The 20495-nt window shown below is 35.5% G+C and overlaps 1 protein-coding gene across 3 annotated transcripts in view; it reads left to right on the forward strand.

Moving 5' to 3' along the window:
• ETV1 (ETS variant transcription factor 1) overlaps nucleotides 1-19813 on the forward strand; it is an 86537-nt gene extending 66724 nt beyond the window's left edge. For all 3 annotated transcript variants that reach the window (XM_090287146.1, XM_090287145.1, XM_090287147.1), the window contains 5 exons: nucleotides 2153-2219; nucleotides 3933-4003; nucleotides 6999-7168; nucleotides 12752-12853; nucleotides 18091-19813. In XM_090287146.1, coding sequence (XP_090143272.1) covers nucleotides 2153-2219; nucleotides 3933-4003; nucleotides 6999-7168; nucleotides 12752-12853; nucleotides 18091-18312 — 632 coding nt within the window. In that variant the 3' untranslated portion in view covers nucleotides 18313-19813. The remainder of the gene's footprint in view (nucleotides 1-2152; nucleotides 2220-3932; nucleotides 4004-6998; nucleotides 7169-12751; nucleotides 12854-18090) is intronic.
• The last annotated feature ends 682 nt before the right edge of the window (nucleotides 19814-20495 follow it).

A 20495-nucleotide genomic window follows, 5' to 3' on the forward strand; every position in this document is an offset into this window, starting at 1 on the left:
AAATGCTTGTGTTTTTTTTTTTCCTCTTTCCCTCTTTTCTCCTCCTGTGGGGAGGAAAGGCATTTAGTCACACACTTATATATAATAGAGTTTAGCCTATATGTTTTCCTCTAGTTACCTGCAGAGCCAGCCAGCTGTTTTTGCAGCCATGCTCCAGCTGGGCAGCGTCAGTAAAAGTATTTTGTGGCAGGGTGTCAACACTGGTACAACAAAATGCTTGCCTCTAAGCAGCTGCTGAGCTGATGGCAGAGTCTCTAACACTGTCCCTTCCAGGCTTTGAGGGACTTTATGCCTGGCAATAAATCAAAATAATATTAAAAATTATATTGAAGTACTGTTGGTTAAATGGTTGGGATAAAATACATTGCTATTTGGTAACTTAGATGATTATCTACATTGCCACCCTATTATAAATCTGATATCAGAAAATAAGGTTAACTCTGACTTTTGTAGGATCAAAACTGTGTACTACATAATACTTTATATAAAGAAGGGATAGTGTAATAAAATATTTGATAAGGAGGGTTTTGTTCTTTGTTTGTTTGTTTTTACTGTTTTCAACATAAGCTACTGATTCCTGCATACTTTGAAATGTCATTGCTATGGTGGATTGCCATTAAAATATTTTTGACTAAAACCATATTTGATAAACTTTTTTCTGTGGGAAAAAATGCTTTATAATTTGGTTGACATTCATCACTACACAAATTTAAAAATAAATCAGATACACTTTAGAAAATGGAACATTCCAAACCGATGAAGGATAACATTTGGGCCAAGTGGTGCTAATTATCTATAACATGAAAGTCCATAGATGAATAGTTAAAAGAAGATGAGGGTCTTTAGATGTTAATTCATCAAAATGTTCTTTATTACTTGCTAAGTCATATGCTTACTACTGTGGTAAAAAAGAGGACATATTCTTATATTAAATAGCACACTTGGCCATGTACATTTTATGAATTTATTTTCATATGTTATTGAAAGTAACTTTAGTAATACCTACAGAAGATGGAATTAACTTGAGCACAGGTATTTATTCCTACCTGTAGAAGCTATGTATGTTATATGCAGCATTGGGCCCAGGTTTGTGGGACCTAAAACTTACAAAAATTGGGGAACCTTCTTAAAGGAAAAGAAAATGAAACTGCATATACAGAAATTAGGTTCAAGGCTCAGAAGAGACAGACTCTTGAAAGTACAGGGTACTAAAGTTTAAACTTCGTTGGTTTCACCTGAATCCACCTCTGATTATGTGAGTGAACTTTTAGATTCAGAATCAAAGAACTTGTGATTCTTAATAGATTAGATAACATCTGGCCCAACCCTTTATTTTATAGATAGTTAAACACAAAATAGTGTGCCTAAAGTATATAGCTTAATTAGCAGTAAATGAAGGACTTGAGTTTCAATCCGTCTCATAATCCATATTTCTTTCTTTTTCTCCACATCTAAGTTACTAAACATATTAAATACACAGCTATCAGTATAACTCAAGTTTAACCATTAACCAAGTTTATTTTCTCAGTGATGAGTTAACTTGGTCACAGAGGAAACGCTTAACTCTTAGAGTAATAATGGTGTTTGCTATGAAATTTTTGGATTTCAGTTTTGAATATGACCTGTGCGTTTAACAAGATAAAAAGCCAGTCAAGCTTCTATCTGGGGAGAAAAACATGGCAGTCCCCCTAATAGAATGGAGTAATTTTAAGAGATTTAGCAATTTCATCTTTCCATAGTAATTTCTATCCAGTGTTCATGAAATAAGCTAGGAGTTAGTTTTTGTTGATTTTTGCTTTGAGTACCACGGGATGATACACATTTAGTCCATAAATGGTCTGAAACATATTTTGACTCCTTACACTCTTTCAAGGACAGTGTAATATTCACGTGGGATTGCAGTCGAGCCAGACTTTGGCAAGATGATGGTAGATAAAACTTTGAATTTCCACGCTTGTTCAAGAAAATCGGTTCAACATTCTTCTTCCATTTCTTGTGTAGGTCCTGCCTGAAATGTTCACTGTGTTGACAAGTTCCCCTCATGGAGACTCTGTGTCAGTTTCTGTTACTTTCTTATCTGCACTCTGTCCATTGATATCAGCACCTTTTCAGCTGCAGACTTCTTGGTGACCAAGGTTGTTTCCTCTTTCAGAAGTGCCTAGCTGCCACTCGATTTACATGAGGCAAGAAGGCTTCCTGGCTCATCCCGGCAGAACAGAAGTTAAGTTTTCCATTATTGGATTCTTTCGTAAATACTTGTCAAAGTCATCAAACATCCCAATAATGCAGTGAATTAATCACTGTATTTTACGAGAAAAAAATACTTATGTTCTCATAACCATTATGTTAAAAATTTTATCTTTTCTAAGTAAAATGAAGATTTTTCAGGTCAGAATATCATGTATTTGGTTGTTAACATGAGTCATGTGCTATAAACAGCTGAAAAGTGGATTTCTGTGTTTTTTTTTTGTGTGTGTTGTTGTTTTTTGCCAATAACCACATCCTTTTTAAATAGAACATGTGTTTTATAGATTACCCCACGTTTACTGCCCTCTATTGAAATCTATCATCAAAGGATTTTCAGTTTTGCGTTACAGACCTAAGTCAGTAGATTTAAATATATAGGGTTGGGCAAAAGTAAGTTTATAGTTCATATGGAAATAATACAAAAATTAATAGTGATAGAGGAATAAACTCTGTATTATGTATACTCACAACTGTAAATATACTTTTACCCACCCATGTAGTTGCTTTAAAAGATTCTGGATTTTACATTTTTGGACAATAATTAAGAACAGAAATTCACATAAGAGGACTAGAAAGGGAGTTTTTATTGTGGATATTTTCAGGGTAACCATGGTGGGAAAGCTTTAATCTAATGGACTTTAATACTGGCAAAGAAAAGAATAAAAATTATTTTATCTGGCTTATGATCCACATTAAAATATTTCTGGAAATATGTGCATAGTTCTTGATGTAAACAATGTATGTATTTTCAGTGAGATGGCGTGGATGCATCCTTTTAGATTTGGTCTAATATTAGTTATTTTGTATACATGATATTAATAGAAGTAAATCCCTGTGTTGTGTTTAAAGGATAGTAAAATGAGCTGGTAAATCCAAAATACTTGAGCCCAAAAGGTCTGCACAAATACAATGCAGTTATTGTTGCTACTGTGGTTAATATTATGTACCCCAGATACAGTGCATTGCATTTGAGAAGTAAAATCATGACTGAACTTTCTTCTTGGTGATTAAAGACAACAATTAAATAAAGTGAAGGATATTTGGAGGAGAAAAATGCTTGTGTAAAGCTGTCAGTTTATTTTGCACTTTTTTTTCCTCCTGTGGACTTAATGGCATAGAAGGAAAGTGAAAAGAAAAATGTTTTTAACTACATTGGCTTTTGACAATGAAAACATGAGGAGCCTAGCTTAGGTATTTCTCCAAGGAAGTAAGGGGGTAAACCATTTCTGTTCCAGTTTACCAGAGAAATAATGCAAGGAAAATATCAGTAATTCACTTTGATTTCCCACTTGTCTCATTAAATCACAAAAACTTGGAAGAAAATGGGAAAGGAGGTGATATGTTATAAATCCTAAGTTTGCCAGTGTTTATGTGAGCTCTATGCTTGGGTTAGTAATAATGTCAGTAGCCAACTCTCATACATCACGGTGTGTGAGGCACTATTCTAAACCTTTATATATTAAGTTATTTAATCCTCACAACATACCTATAAGGTAAGTGGTTTATGATTATTCTCATTTTGTAGATGAGGAAACTGAGGCACAGAAGTTAAATAACATGTCCGAGGTTACAGAGCTGAAAAATGGCAGTTATTTTCTACCTCAATTTTTGTGTTAATCGTTCTATTTTAAATTGTTGGTGAGCTTCATTTCTACGATGATTAAATGTATCTCATCTTCTCCCACAGGCTGTATGTTTGAAAAGGGCCCCAGGCCGTTTTATGATGACACCTGCGTTGTCCCAGAGAAATTCGATGGTAGGTTTTTCACTGCGCTTCAGGTTGTGATTTTTGTAGTGGGAGCAGAGCGATCACTCCGGCCTCTCTTGAAAACAGTCAGCGTTTCTGTTTAAAGATTTATATGCACGCCATTTATGATGCACTCAACTATTGCTAAACTTTACCTTTTATAAATTCTCTTGCCTTCCTCCATTAAAAAGCTTTTTTCTTTTGTCCCATAAGAGATCTCATTTTTAGAGATATAACTAGAGTGTCTTTCTTGTTGAGCTCCGTCTGTATAGAGTAAGAGGGGGCTTTCCGTTGCCTCGCTAAGCACATGCAGCTTGTTGGAGATTTATTGAAAGCTGATCCTGTAATTAACAAAGCAGAACAGAAAGCATGCTACTGTGGATGCATAGATGACTAAATGCAGCCTCTTTCCTTTTATTGTTCATGAAAAGATGCATTATGGAACACGAAACCAACATAGCTTCCCATTTGGTTAGTGATTGTTAGTCCTTCTTTTCTCTTTTCTTTTTTTCTTTGAAGGTGTCTTTACTAATGTGGCATTACTTTGTAATTTTTTTGAAAGGGAGTTGGGAAATCATTAACTTTCTAATATCACTCGCTGTTGAAATGAGAGGTCCCAGATGTTAGGAAGGGGGTGTTAGAATCTTCATTTCTTGACCAGGGTGGCAGAAGTCGGCATCCAAGTTTGGGTGAAAATTGAACAGGTAACTGATTTAGTGGTTTTTCAGAATGGTCTCCATATACTCCTGCTTTTATTGTTTAACAGGAAACGACAGGGGGCCTTCTGATTAGCTGATCGCACAAACTTTGGGGATCATGGTCATAATGACTTTGTAGCTCTCAGACGTTTTTAACTGTCATTGTTTAAACAGCAAAGTCATGCTCAGATTGCTTCTTAATCTCTAGGTAGTGGTTTATAGACTCCTCTGTTCTCCAAGTTTTTGCTACTCTTACGCTTCTCAGAAGGGATGCCAAGTCTTGGGAAGATCTATTTCCTTTGCCTTCCTTTAAGTTGCCAAATTCACTCAAGGTCACGGGGTTAACACTCTAATAGGGGACTTTTTTAGCTTTATTTTACAATAGATGCTAGTTTTAAGCTTTGAGTCCCAGAGGCATGATCTGTGTTATTTTTAACCATTAGTAGAGCATCACTATTCTTAAAATACAACCTTTTCTCTTGAGGCAAAACATAAAGTCTTTACTTCTTGGAATGACTTTTATAGTTTCATTCAGAATTAGTGAGCTTAATATTTTAAGAAATCTCGGTCATCAGTATGGGCATATAAGGAAGAAAAATAGCTCAAAACTATAGACAGGATTATGATAGAATCTTAACAGGCCAATGTCTTGCTAACATTATGGGCCACTAACTGTCTTGATTATTTATTCCTTTTGATTTTTAAATATTCCTCGATTTTACACTAAGAAAACACTTTTTGGAAGACAGTATGAGTATACATTTTATAGGGAATAGAGAAACAAGAAGAATGACAAAAGTTATATTTTCATTGTAAAAGGCCAGTATAATCAGTCACATTTATAGGCAGAAGCAATTTAGATATTATAAAATTTCACAGGCTTTCACTGTCTGCATAATTGCTTTGCTGCCCCCATGGAAAATTTGTAAATCCTAAAAGGAAAAACAGAGAAATAAAATTGTCATGAAATCAATATGAAGAGACACTTCTATATTATCTAGCTTAGACCAAAACAATATGATTTTTAGTAGCTACTGACAATAATTTTACTTTGGCTTAGGTTTTTATAGCATTGTTCTTTCTGTAATTATTTTAAGGGTTTATCTCTGTTTACTGACCAAAAGAAAGATTTTTAAAAAGCTTGTGATTTGATCTGTTTTATAATGCACACTTAGTGTGAGTAGATGAACTTGAATATATTTCTGAATTGTTTATTTAGTGGAGAAGAGAAATTCATGTATTAACAATGATATACCTGAGGGGCCCTAGATATTAAATGTAACCAATTCCACATATTTTAAAGATAGTTGGCAGGAAGTAACAAGTAAATTATCAGTAGTCATGAATTGAGTTTTTGTTTGCTTCTTTGTTTGTTTTTTATTTCTATTTTTGGTAAAACCAAGATATTTGACCAGATTTATACCAGAAGTATTTCAACGGTAACATCTTTATTGCTGTAATCTCTTTCATTGACTATTCCACTATATAGGAATGCCAAATAAAGGTAACAAACCTTTCTTGCTTAAAAATTATAAATTTACCAGAAGTTCTCGTGTATAAGTTTTTAAATTGGACTTAGAAAAAGAAAGAGTAGCAAGTTAAACTTAAGTGAGTGAAAAACAAGAAATAAAGAAATTTGCAAGATAATTTTCATTTGCTGCCAACTGAAAAAGTGGCCGTGCTGGCATAAGGGAGTGTAGGAAAGATGATATTCTGCTAGTCCAGTATGCCCTGGATTGCCCCTGAGATTTTCTGAATTTACATAAAGTACAGATTACTTAACTCAGAGTTTCAGATGCTATTAAATTTGCTTTGACATATTTTGCATTGAAATATGCAAGTTTTTCATCTGCAGGTCAATGAGATATTTATAGATTGTAGTTTGCAAAACTCAATTTCTACAGATAAAATGCCCGGACCTTAAAACTGATTCTTCCATCTTCAGTGTTGCTTGGAGCAGTGAGTAATGATGTTAACAATAAAAATAAAGAAGTGTAATTAGATGCTATGGTTTTTAAAGCAATCAATGAAAAAATAGCAGTATATAATTTTATAAGTAAATGGGGTTATTCTACACCTATATGCATTTATTTTGCCCCTCGTGTGTTATATATAGTTGTGTGTAAGGTTGAACAGATTTCTGGTTTTTAATCACCCCCCTAAGTATTTTAAATCCCTATTTAATAGTAACATATTTCATAGAAACTATAAAGTATTTATGGTTTAACCATTTAACATTGGTTTAATGTGAATTCATGTTAATGGTGTATTGCTAATAATAGAAACTTTAAAACTTTTTAATTTAGGAGACATCAAACAAGAGCCAGGACTGTATCGGGAAGGACCCACATACCAGCGGCGGGGATCACTTCAGCTCTGGCAGTTTTTGGTAGCTCTTCTGGATGACCCCTCAAATTCTCATTTCATTGCCTGGACAGGGAGAGGCATGGAATTTAAACTGATTGAGCCTGAAGAGGTGGGTTTAGTAGATTTAGTTAGGAAAATCAGATACATCATAATATAAAGAAACATATTTGATCAATATGCCAAATATGTGGCTTTTTAAATTTTAGAACTTTAGGGAAATCTTCCAAATTTGAAGATGCAGGGGTGGGGCATGTGTACACTTAAAATGAGTATGTTGCATGCTTGTTCCAGTTGAATACCATCCTACAGAATCAATGTTGAAAATCAACCACAGCATCATTATTCAAGAATGCAGGGCTTTCCCTGGCTGGTGTGGCTCAATGGATTGAGTGCCAGCCTACGAACTAAAGGTTCGGTCGCTGGTTCGATTCCCGGTTAGGGCACATGCCTGGGTTGTGGTCCAGGTCCCCAGTTGGGGGGCGTGTGAGAGGCAACCAGACATTGATGTTTCTCTCCCTCTCTTTCACCGTCCCTTCCCCTCTCTCTAAAAATAAATAAATAAAATCTTTAAAAAAAAAAAGAATGCAGGGCTTGGGAAGAATCTAAACAAGAATCTAAGTTTGGGGTGTGCGATGATCTTTAAGGGAGAGAGGGGACACCTGTGAGGTTCATTTCAACTAGTTTTGGATGTGGAGGAATTGTTCTGTGAATTGGCAGTCATTATTTGGACAATCTTCATTTTGCTAAGGGGGTTGGAGAGTAATATTTAGAGACCAGAGTGTCTGCAGTAGGGGCCAAGGAAAAACGGCTGTAGGGGGATAAAGGCATGTAAGGGCCACAGTGGGAAATTTTCACTCCTAAGGGTTTGTTAGGAGACACAGGCTTGGTAGGAAAATTGATTCCCTTTGCTTGTTGGTGGCATTTGTTTCAAGTCAGCTGGGTGGTGCACCCTTCAATGGAAGGTAGGGATGAAGCTTAAAACTCACTACAGTGCATAAGAACTTAACAAAATGAGAGGACTCTGGATAGAGAATATGGATAAATGGAACACAAATTCAACTAACCGTTCAGCTATCTCTGCCCCCTACCTGTCCCCCACCCCCATATAAATGGAGTACTTTCCTTAATAACGTCTCAGTTACTTTTTTTTCCAGGACTAGCTTTAGACTTAAGGTTTCTGTGGCTACTATAGTATAACCCACCAATAGCATTTTGGACCCAGTATAGAATGGTGACTGTTATATGAAATGTTTGTTTGTATCCTATTAAAGGTGCTTTCTCTGCTACCATTAAAATTGACTTTCGTTTACATTAGCCAAGAAAACAATGGACAACTTGTACCTAACATACTAATTTGTGACTGATCATATTGACTATAGCTTCTAGATGCTCCAGAAAGGTCAAAAAGTTCAGTAAAATATCTAGCTGGCTTTGAACCTAAAGTGATTAGCTTTGTATAGACTGGGCATCTACAATCTAAGCTAATGGGCCTATGCATTTTAAATTCCTGTCCTACAATACCATGTATATTCAGTCATAATAAAATAATATGCTTGAATTTGATAGCCAGAAGATAGGTTCACATTGCTAATTAAGATTTGGGAGACTACCTCATTCAAATAGGGATTAAGAGAAGTATGAAGCAGAGCAGAGGAGCTGGTTAGCACAGTTAATTCTCCTCCAGGTCATAACCAGTGGCACAAGAGGGTTAGCTCAGCAACATCATCCTTGCTGCACACCAAGCACACACATACAGAGGGCTCAGTGTCAGAATTTGAAAGTATTCCTCATCTAGTGTGGGCTAAACGTTTGGGTGTTTGAATTTCGTATTGTGCCTACATCTTAGTTTCTCAAAGAAAATTAGTTTTTATGTAGATGTAATTATATGACGTAAGTGTAAAAACTGTTAAAATGTGAAGTGCTAACAAACTGAGACTGGGAACACTTATAAACTAATTTGAAAGCCCTTTCACATGATGGCAATATATACTCTCTACCTCATAAAAGATGTTAATAATCATTGTAAAAGTTGGTTCATGCTACAACTGAGTACATTCAATAGAAGTTTATATCACACAGTTATATATGTGCCTCTGTGTGATTAAAATAAAGTTGAGCAGAAATGGATCTTTAAATTTTTCTCTGTATATTTGTTAATTTAGGGGAAATTGTTGAAAATGTCAGTAATTACTAATCCATTCACAAGAGTAAAAAAATTTTTTAAATGTTTTAAAGATTTTATTTTTAGAGAGGGGAAGGGAGGGAGAAAGAGAGGGAGAGGACTATCAGTTGGTTGCCTCTCACACACCCGCTACCGGGACCAGGCCCACAACCCAGGCATGTGCCCTGATGGGGAATCGAACCAGCGACCTTTTGTTTCCCAGGCCAATACTCAATCCACTGAGCCACGCCAGCCAGGGCTAGAAGAGTAAAAATCCTTATGCAAGTGATTAAATTCTTTATATAGCAGCTGTTGACTTTTATGATCAGCTTTAAATTACGAACACTTGACCAGACAACCATCAAGTTCCATCAAATTCTGAATTTCTGTAATTTTTCTTTTTACATGAGAGGAATAAATACAATTACATCTGTTTCATACAACAAACCAACATTTAGACAACTTGTCTCTGTAGCAGACTCACAGAGCATAAAAGGGCTGGGGAATTCAGTCAGTAGACCATTTCCAAATACTAACCAACTGAATGGCCATTGTGCAGAAAGTGTTCAGTGTGTCCTAAGGACTGTTGTTCAAAATGAAACCTCCCATTCCAATTGCATTTGTTCACTGTTGCAATTACTTCCATCAGGCCAGGACTTTGCTGTTTATGTTTATCATCTTTGGGGAGTGTTTGTGAAATTTTGTCAGCCTGGGTGGCCCGTATTCGCCCTCTCCCTCTATTACACAGCGGATTTGGGGGAATCCGTGTGAGCACACTCATAAAAATTGGCTGTGAAGACATCCTTGTTGGGATTACTCACAGGTTCCATTTCTTTATGTGTCATCTTGCAGTTTAAAATGATGAGTGAGACTGCAGACCTGTGCTGGGTATCTACTCAGTGCAAGCACAGAAGCCTCACCATCTCCCTTTTTGAGATAGTTTAAATAAAAAAATTTTTTTCAAATTCATCATGGAACTGGGCATAGTGAGGCATCTATAGGACTCAGAGGAGAAGTTCACCAAGAAGTCTGAAAGCCACACCCTGACTGTGGTTTCCATTACTGAGTGTCAAGCAGGATTTTTAAAATAAATTGAATACTATTGGAACTATTGCATGTTCCTATTTAACTCATTTGACAGTAAAAGTGAATGCTATAGTGCCATCATCTTTTCACTCCTCACTAATAGCCAAAGTTTTTGTTTGAAGGAATTTTATAAAGAAGTCACAGCAGTTATGCTCCCTTTAAACCCGCTCCACATTGAAATGGTGCCGTGGCTTTTAGTGGTGTTGGGGTGGGTCCTACGTCAGGGCTAAATGGACTTTCCTAGTGCTGGGTGGTCCCACCTATCCTGGAAGTGAGTAATTGTAGCAAGAGCATTTCAACATGGGATCTCTACCCTCTTATCAGATTTTTTTTAATAAGAATTATTTTGAGCTATTTTTTTTAAAGATTTTATTTTTTTATTTTTGGAAAGAGGGGAAGGGAGGGAGAAAGAGAGGGTGAGAAACGTCATTTGTATGCCTCTCAAATGCGCCCCAACTAGCTACCAATCCCAAAACCCACTCCTGTGCCCTGACCAGTAATGGCACTGGAACCGGTGACCTTTTACTTTGTGGAACAATGCCCAACCAACTAAGCCACACCGGTCAGGGCCCTTATCACATTTTTATATGCACAGAACAGTATTGATAACTGTAGGCACTGTGGTATGAGAGATTTGCAGAACAACTTCATCTTGCATAACTTGTCTGTCTCATAGACATATTGGTACGTCCCATTTCCCTCAGCTTTATACAAATGTGATACAGAAAGAGTTCTAAACGTATATTTTATTACTTTAAAATGTTTACTAATACCCATAGTGCTGAGACTTAATTGGTATCCTGAAATTTAAACTCTAACTTTAGTATTTAAAAGATCAGCTTTCTCTTTCAGAGACTTCCATAATGTTCTCTTAAAGTTTGCTACAAATATTTTATTTTATGGGGCATCTTGGTGAGTTTCTAGGAAGGAATCATTTTTAAATAAATAAGTATCCGGATATTGTTGTTTAATTTAAGGAGCTATTAGCACTTTATTTTCACATCCCCTCCAGTTTGCACGTTGTCCAGTTGCTTTGCCTTTTAAAGATTTACTGATATCCATAGTTAGGTTCTTAAGATACTTTATTTAGAATGCATTGCTTTCATTTCTTATTGCCACCTTCCCATTTCACTGTTACTCAGATCATTTATATTAAAACAAATTTTATCTTTGGAAAGTTGGGATGTACCTGCCATTGTGACTGTCTTCTTGGATATATATAGAGAGAGTCATGTTCCTGCTGCACCACATTTCTGTGCCCTTAAACTATACTGACATATAGGACTAGATCACATTGTGTTTTCCTTCAGGGAATACAATAGCACTAGAGAAAATAGCAAGGATCAGTATTTTTAAAAGAGAAAATAAACCCTGTAGAACCATTATTGCTAATCAAGTGTAGAAACAGAACCATCTCTCTAAAAAGTATTGTATTTTAGTATACGTGAGATAACAGCAGCTTGCGATTTCATGGGCACGAAAGAAAGCACTAACCCTTTTACATAATGTTCTCTTGGGGTTGGGTAGGTATGAATGGCAGCTGCAGTTTCTGCTCAGACTAATAAACGGTGGAAATTAATGAGAACGTGACTTCAGCCACACTGTTCTGTATAATGTTTCACTAGCCCAGGCTGGTGGTGAAGTGAGGGATGCACAAACATTGAGGAAGGGAGTTTTCTTAAAGCTGCGTTGAAGACTTAGCCAGATACGTTGCTCCTCCAAAGCCACGTTATAAAGAGCCCTGATGATTTTCCACTAAACGCAAAGTGGATACTCTGCTTCAGAGGTTTTTGTTTGTGGACTCATATACATGGTGACCTTTTCCACTTCCTTCTTATTTTTAGCATCCAATCACTGCTAAATGAATGTTTAATTCCCCAGTTTAGTATTTACTGGCTACAATTTTATTCTGATGCTGCTTCAGGCAGTAAAAATTATTTGCAGTCCAAATTATTAATTTATATACTGTTTCCTCTGCTATACACACAATGATACTTCTTCACTTTTTGTTTTTGAGTATCCAGTAGGATATCTTTTCTCTTTGGTTTATTATAACCTCAAAAAACACCTTAATGTATAGTCTTTAGTCTGAAAGCTGAGAAGAAGAAAAAAACTACAGTGTTTCTCAGAATGGGAAACTTGCCTCATTTTGGTGACTTGCAGCCTGTTCATTCCTGTTGTAAACACATTCCCATATTTCCATTTAATTTTGTATCCAAAACAATGGTGACAAAGAATTCTCTTGTGATGTTGCAGAATGATTACTGCACGCCTGGTTTAAAAAGCAAAACAGGGCACAGGAAATTCAGATTAGGATGGCTTTTGCTTCTTTGCTTTGGATGTGTTTTGGAATGGTTGGAAGTAATTAATGAATTAGCTATTTTTTGTGGACTATTTTGATAAGGTAATATTTAATGCTACAATGTAATTCTGTTTTGGTGGCAGGTGGCCCGGCGTTGGGGCATTCAGAAAAACAGGCCAGCTATGAACTATGATAAACTTAGCCGTTCACTCCGCTATTATTATGAGAAAGGTATCATGCAAAAGGTGAGCAGCCAATACAGCATTAAAATTCATTGAAATGTTGCACATAAATCTGCATCCTATACTTTAAAAGCTACATATTATTGCATTGCTGATGCAAGGTTTTCAATCACTTTAACATATGCTTGGTTCTTGGTTTTGGTATTACAAGCCTTTCTATTTATAAACTTATGGGCACCATAGACAAATATGTAATAATATCATATACAAAGTTGTAGACTTTCTGGAAGTTCCTATTTTGCTGTGTTTGGTAAAAAAGGTTGTTTCTGTACTAATGTATGTATACATCCTCAGAAGTTGTTGATATTGAACTACATTCTCAAGAATTATATAAGTTTGAAATGCTCTTGCTTTTCGTTTCTAAGAATAACTGAATTCTTACTTTTATTCCTTATTCTGATTCTTAAAGCATTCAAAACGTTTCTTGTTCTCATTCTGAAAAACTTCTTTTTCTTGCCTGAAATTGTGCTTGCTTTCATTACCACACAGCTTAACATCCTAAACCATTTTTTAAAAATAAGTATTTTATCTTATTTTATTGGTAAAATGAAGTTAAATTTATATTTTATTTAAAATGTGCTTCTGTTAATATTTGAAAATAGCTTTTTTAAAAGGAAGGGGATAAAGCAAATGAATTACAGTTATAATATAATACAAAATTTTTGAAGAATGAAATGAATAAAGATAAAATATTTGGATATTTGTCATTATTATATTTTTAGCCTCACATGTATATTCAATTTAATTGTCTTGACTAAGTTTACAATTCGTTCATTGTGAACATTGCAGTTTTATTATGCATCCTTTAGGAGGACATGAACATAGTTACACATTACAAATTGTGGCATATTTTTATGTCACCATAATGCCAAGAAAAACTAGACCAATTGGTACATGAAACTTACTAGAACAGAGGGCAACAGCATCATTGAGTTTCCTGGACCAAAGGAAATCAGTGCTCCAGAGTTTGTCACCTTAGCAGTTAAAACTTCCAAAATCCTTAAAAGAAAGACTGAAATATTCACAACTGTTTCTGATGTCCCTGAAACTCACCTGCAAAACGTGTAACCATTTAGTACCTGCTCCTTCTGTCTTCTCCATCTCAATCATGGGGTCATTGTTAATTCCTCCCTTTCATTCATTACTCCCATTTGCAGCCAGATCTTTTCAGATACATCCCATTCCTTTCATTTTCATCATCATCTTCCCACTTCCTGCCCATTAAGTGTGTTAAACGGTAGATGCTCAGCAGTGAAAGAAAATGTAGTCATGTTCTAGGTTTGCATGTAGCTTCTCATTGGATCCCCTTTTCAAGCAGATACCTAGCTTCTACTAAGTGGTGTGTTCTTACCTCATCAACTTACTTTAATTTTTAAATGAAAACTAATGATTTGAGACACTCATATTTACCTGGCACAATAAAAGTTATCAACCAATGGTAGATATGAATGCATCTCACACCTGGAAACCAAGTGTAGACCCAGGTATATTTGGCTTTTGTGTCTTGACCCTTATGCGCCTTATTAAAAGGGGCATTCACCAAGACCCAAAACATATTACAAGATCCCCAGTCACACCTCGGCTTTTAGACACAGTACTTGACAGGCGGTCACACCTGCTCTTAAATCTTCTCAAAGGTGTTCAAACTTACACTTCTTATTCCATGTTCATATTAATTTATCCAGTTGTTTCATATCCCATTTGTTTACCTCTTATTTTAATAAATTAATAAGGCAAGGTGCTATCAAATAGTCAAATAATGACGTAGATGTTGAAATACAAATAAAAACGTTGCTCCTCACATTTTTCCATTTTAGGCTGTAGTTCCCAGAGGAAACTACTTGCAACTATTTATTCACCAGCTAATATAGGACAGCAAGATGCTATATGTGACAGATCTTTTTGGGTGTCACTGTTTAATGTATTGTAAGAAAGGGTAGGTTGTTTAATGAAACATACAAAAGTTGAAATCTACCTGTAACTAGCACAAGCAAGGCTTTTTACAATTCTTAAGGACATATATTTATTTTTCTTGCATGTGTTTAACCATTCTACATGAGCCTCTTCTCACACCTGTGACTTCTTCATTGCTTCACTCGTTCCCACTTTCTATAATGTCTTGTCTTGCCTTCTCATCTTTACCTGTTAACATATATACCATTCTAATGGGTCAGTTAATTCTCTTGTAGTCACTTAGATGGAAATTATGCTGGTTTTTTTAAAACACTGATGTAGAATTATACATTTCAATGTGTAGGAAATGTTTATGTGATCAAACTTATTGAAACTTAAAAACTATGTGTGCATGTGGTACATATAAAATGAATGATTAGAAAATAAAAAAAAATAATCAAGTGGATATAAACATGTAAAAATACTGATTATTTTAGTAGTTATGAAAGAAATAAGAAACTGGAGTAATGTTTATTACAATGAATAGAGAGTATATCTGTGTATTTCTAATTCAAAATTTAGAAATACCTAGAAAAGTATATATAAATACAGTGGTTATGTCTTGATGATATAATGATGGATCATTATTTATTTTGGCTTAATCTATAATTTTTAATTTTCCTCCAGTATCCCTGTGTTACTTCTGAAATTTTAAAAGTTAACACATAATTTAAATACCTAGTCTTTTAAAGCACAGTTCAAAAGATATACCTCCTGTTTAATTCTGATTCATCTCTCCTGCAAAATTCCTGTTTTATCTGTTTCAACATTGTAATTGGGGTGTAATTGTATTACTAATAATGGAAAATATAATTTATCTACTTTGGTTATCAGCCCTTGTAAACTGCAGCATTTAACATAGTCTAATAAATAGAGTAATAGCCCCAAAATGTTTATTCAAATAAAAACTAGAAGGAGCAGTGAGTGAGTCAAGGCAAAATCCTTAATAGATTTTATAATCTTGATTGCATGTTATACACTTAATTCCCCCCACTGATTTATCAAATCGTTTCTAATTATAACCAATAGCAATAGGTTGGACAAAAACACTCCAGTAGATCAAAGCAAGTACCTTTTTCCCCACAGCCCCAAACAAAAGAAAGCAGGTCATTAAATGGTCTGCGATATGGAAACTATTTATTTTATATTTTTCTCAAAATGCTTTGAAAAAAGGGAAAACTAGGATTTAGTATCTTGGCTTTGTTTCTGATATTTGCTTTTTTTTATTTTTATGGTAATTTTACCATTTCACCTTTATGAACTTAATTTCCTGTTTATAAAGAACTAAAGTGAATAAATTTGTGCCAGGCTCCTCTATTTGCCATGCAGTATACCAGAAACTTCCATCTCAATCCTAAAACAAGTGTTCTCTATTACACACACACACACACACACACACACACACACACACACACGGAACTGAGGTAAATATAAGAAATTCACCCAGTGCTGGCCAAGCAGCTCAGTTGGTTAGCGTGTAGTCCGAATTTGCCCAGGTTGTGGGTTCATTCTCCTGTCAGGGCACAAACAAGCAGTAACCAATGAATGCATAAATAAGTGGAGCAACAAATCAGTGTTTCTCTCTCTCTCTCTAAAATCGATTTAAAAAATTTTTTGAAGATTTAATTTTTTTCAAGAGGAAGGGAAAGGGAGGGAGAGAAACATCAATGTGTGGTTGCCTCTCGTGCGCCCCCAACTGGGGACCTGGCCTGCAACCCAGGCATGTGCCCTGCCTGGGAATCAAACCAGCGACCCTTTGATTCAAAGGCTAGTGCTCAATCCACTAAGCCACACCAGTCAGGGATAAAATAACTTTTTTAAAATAAATATATCGAAATTCATACAAATTGAGTACTGACTGTTTTCAAACCTTAAGAATTCAGATTTTTAGGATTCTCTAAATTGTTTCCTCTTACAAGCTAAAAAAATCCAAGGAAAAAAAAAAAATCCTGAGTCCAGAACAGCAGTTCTCTTCAGTCATCGTTTCTTCCTTTCCAAACATATCCAGCTAGTTCCTAAACCACAAACTCACCGTTCCCCCATATCACAAGGCAGCTAGCAGTGACTGTCTGATGCTTAGGGGCCCAGAAGGGATTAGTTTTCACCTTCCGAAAATTACTGAAATTTAGACACACACACAAAGTTACTATCAAAGTTAATATAAAGAATTGTATTGATCCTTATACCACCCCCTACCTTGGTTTTGCGAGAACCTCAGCCTTCTTTATTAATGGTGGTAAGAGCTGAGCAACCATCTTTGTTTAACTCAATTGTTTATAATTTTCTATAGGAGCATCACTCTTCAAAATTTAAGTTTGGGACATGTCATTCCCTACAAATTATGCTACTCCATTATTCCAAGCAGCTGTCACATTTCTTTTTCTCATTTCCTCCTTCTGCATTGTGTACTTGAAATTCCTGTCCCTTTTTTACACCTCTTACTTCAATTTGACACTTTACACACATCCTTAACTTCTGTCTAATACATCTTGCCTTCATTTTTAAAAGTGATGTACCCAGGATAATGCATCTTTCATTTAAATAAGGCAATGTATCTTTTTTGTTCGATAAGAATTCATAGTAGGAAGCAAACAAACCAACCCAGTTCACTCTGTGAATCAATGAATCACTAGTCTCATCTTATTAGGAACACAACACATTTTTCTTTTAAGGCTTGGAAGTTTAGTTTCTCTACAGTTTCACAAATGTAGTATTAAGAGGCAGACTGTACACCTTAAAGGTCCAGTTATATTATAAGTAGAGATATTTTTAAACCAAACAAAAAAAATTTTCAGAATGAGATGCCTGAATGAAATCATTGATTCCTCCCCACCTCCCAAGTAACAATGTAAGTTTACTTTTATATTAAAAAAAGCAAACTGCTTGGCTTTCTAGGCATATCTGGAATGAATGTAAATTATTATTCAGGGGCAACACTTGGCAATTTATTTTACAAAGTAAAAACTTTTATCTTTCATGCGTATTTACTAATACTTGATGACTTTTTCTTTTGTTATCCATCATTTCTGAGGTATTAAACCATGATTTTGTCCTTTTCCTTCCCTGTCCGTCTTCATTTGTGTTGGTGAAGGGTGTGTGTGTGTGTGTGTGTGTGTGTGTGTGTGTGTGTGGAGGTATAATCGACAAATAAAATTATATTACTATCAGGCATGCAAAATAATGAGTCGAGATTTGTAACTATTATGAAACGATCACCGCAGTAAACCTGGTCAACACCCAGTACAACATTCATAAGGACGGGGTTTTCTCTTCCATGTTTCCATCAGGTGGCCGGAGAGAGATACGTCTACAAATTTGTGTGCGACCCAGAAGCCCTCTTCTCCATGGCCTTTCCAGATAATCAGCGCCCACTGCTGAAGACGGACATGGAACGTCACATCAACGAAGAGGACACGGTGCCTCTGTCTCACTTCGACGAGAGCATGGCCTACATGCCGGAAGGGGGTTGCTGCAACCCCCACCCCTACAACGAAGGCTACGTGTACTAACACGGGACAGTCGGGTGGGGCTGCCTCGCGCTTTCCCTCTCTTTGGAAGCTGCAGAGAATCTGAATTCTCTTAGATCTTTGTTTGATTTTTGTTGTTTGTATTTTATTTTTAAATAATAATACACGAAAAGGGGCTTTTTCCTGTTGCATTATTCTATGGTCTGCCATGGACTGCGCACTTTATTTGTGGGTGGGTGGGAGTGATCTAAACACTTATTCTGTGTAACAGGAAGGTAATGGGTGAATGGGCGGGGGCGGGGGGAGTGGGGATTACTTTTTACTTTGGCTTGGGATGGGGTCCTACAAGTTTTAAGTATGATGAAGCTATATCATGTTTATTTGATTTCATAGCAACATAAGAAAATGTTCATTTCCTCCGGGTATCTATGGTACAGTTAATTCATGTTGTGTAAATATCCGCTTAGAGACTATTTGCCTAGGGCACCTTCCCCTATCATTTGAGTCTCTGCAAGGTGTACAAAAAAAAGAAAAAAAAAATCTGTAAATGGCAGTTTAAGTGTTAGAAATTACTGTTTTTGCACCTCGTGTAGAAAGGTATGTAGAGATTGCATTTGCTGTTTGTTGTTTTGTTTTGCTTTATATATAACTCACAGAGGATGACCACTGTATGGGTCATTCTTTCGGAAGATCAGTAATCACCGTGACTGTAAATGAGGGGCACAATTTTGGACTCTGGCTCCAAACTGAGTCACAGGCCAGTAGCATTACATGTACCTGGTTCCACCTTGCTGTTTAGACACAAATCATACTGTCATTTCAATATTTTGAAGCCCATTTCATTTAAATAATGATATGTCATGGTTCTTAAGATCTTCATTTAAATTGTTAAATCTGGGATCACCATGATGCAAAAATTATTTGTCTTTTCACTTCTTTCAGTGCATAAAAACATTATTTAATCAGTAAGAATTAACTGTACTAAATCACCTATGCTGTTCTACATACAGCATGCACTCCTTAAGAAAAATATCCAGTACACTAAATAGGTACTATAGTAATTTTTAAAGATGGTACCCATTGATATGCATCTAAATCTTTTACTGGTGTGTTATGTTGATAACATATAAATATTAGATAATGCTAATGCTTCTGCTGCTGTCTTTTCTGTAATATTCTCTTTCATGCTGAATTTACTATGACCATTTATAAGCAATGCAGTTAACTACAGATAGCATTTCAGGACAAAATAGATGACTCAGACCATTTATTGCTTAAAAACTAGCTTACGCCATGCTATGCTCTAGGCAGCTTTTATGCACATTGACAAATGAAGAGTAAGCTTCAGCTTGCTAAGGGAAACTGCAAACTTTTGTAACTTTTGGTGACATGGAAAATTATTTACAAACTGTCAAAGTCTATGAGGAAGTTGCTGTATGACATAGTGCTGGCACTGGTATTATCTATCCCTCATCTTGTTTTGGATACTTGTGTAAATGTGATTCGATTGTTTGAAAATGGTTTAAAGATTTAAAGTTTCAAAGGTTTTTGTTTTGTTTTTGTTTTCCATTTGGAGAAAATATTTAAAGCAGGATATGTTGTACCATTTACCTTGAAAACACACACACACACACACACACACACAAGTAAATGGTTTTATAGTCTCTTTGAATAGCTTGCTGAACAATTCAAACAAGAAATGTGACGTTCACTCCACCAATATCCCAAAGGAACAATATTTATTTAAAAGTCTAGATCAAAATGTTAAAAAGTATCCTACACAAATCCTAGATTCACCTCGGAAAGCATTTCACCGGCCATAAGACAGATCGTTGAAAGATCATCTCCTGTCTACCCATTTTCCCTCGCATCCCTAAATCGAACAGTTATTGACAAACCCACATACCATAATTGATATTATTTATGTTTAATCCTACAAATAATTCTAATTTCAATATATGTATGTAACCTGTAATTTCAATGATTATTCTACACATACATTATATATCACTAGGCTCATTGTGGGCTAATAAGTATGCCTTAAAAATCAGAACTTTTTTTCCCCCTCACTTTGCTCACATGGCCATTTACTAAAAACAGATTTTAAAATATTCACCTAAAGTTTTAGTGGAAAGAGAACTGACATATTTGAAGAAATTGAAGTGGGTCTTTAAAATAAGATCTAAATAAAAATTGTATTGAGGATTTTGTTTCTTTTAATTTTC

The sequence above is a fragment of the Furipterus horrens genome, unplaced genomic scaffold (assembly GCF_987537825.1).
Source record: "Furipterus horrens unplaced genomic scaffold, mFurHor1.1.pri manual_scaffold_9, whole genome shotgun sequence".
Taxonomy (NCBI): domain Eukaryota; kingdom Metazoa; phylum Chordata; class Mammalia; order Chiroptera; family Furipteridae; genus Furipterus; species Furipterus horrens.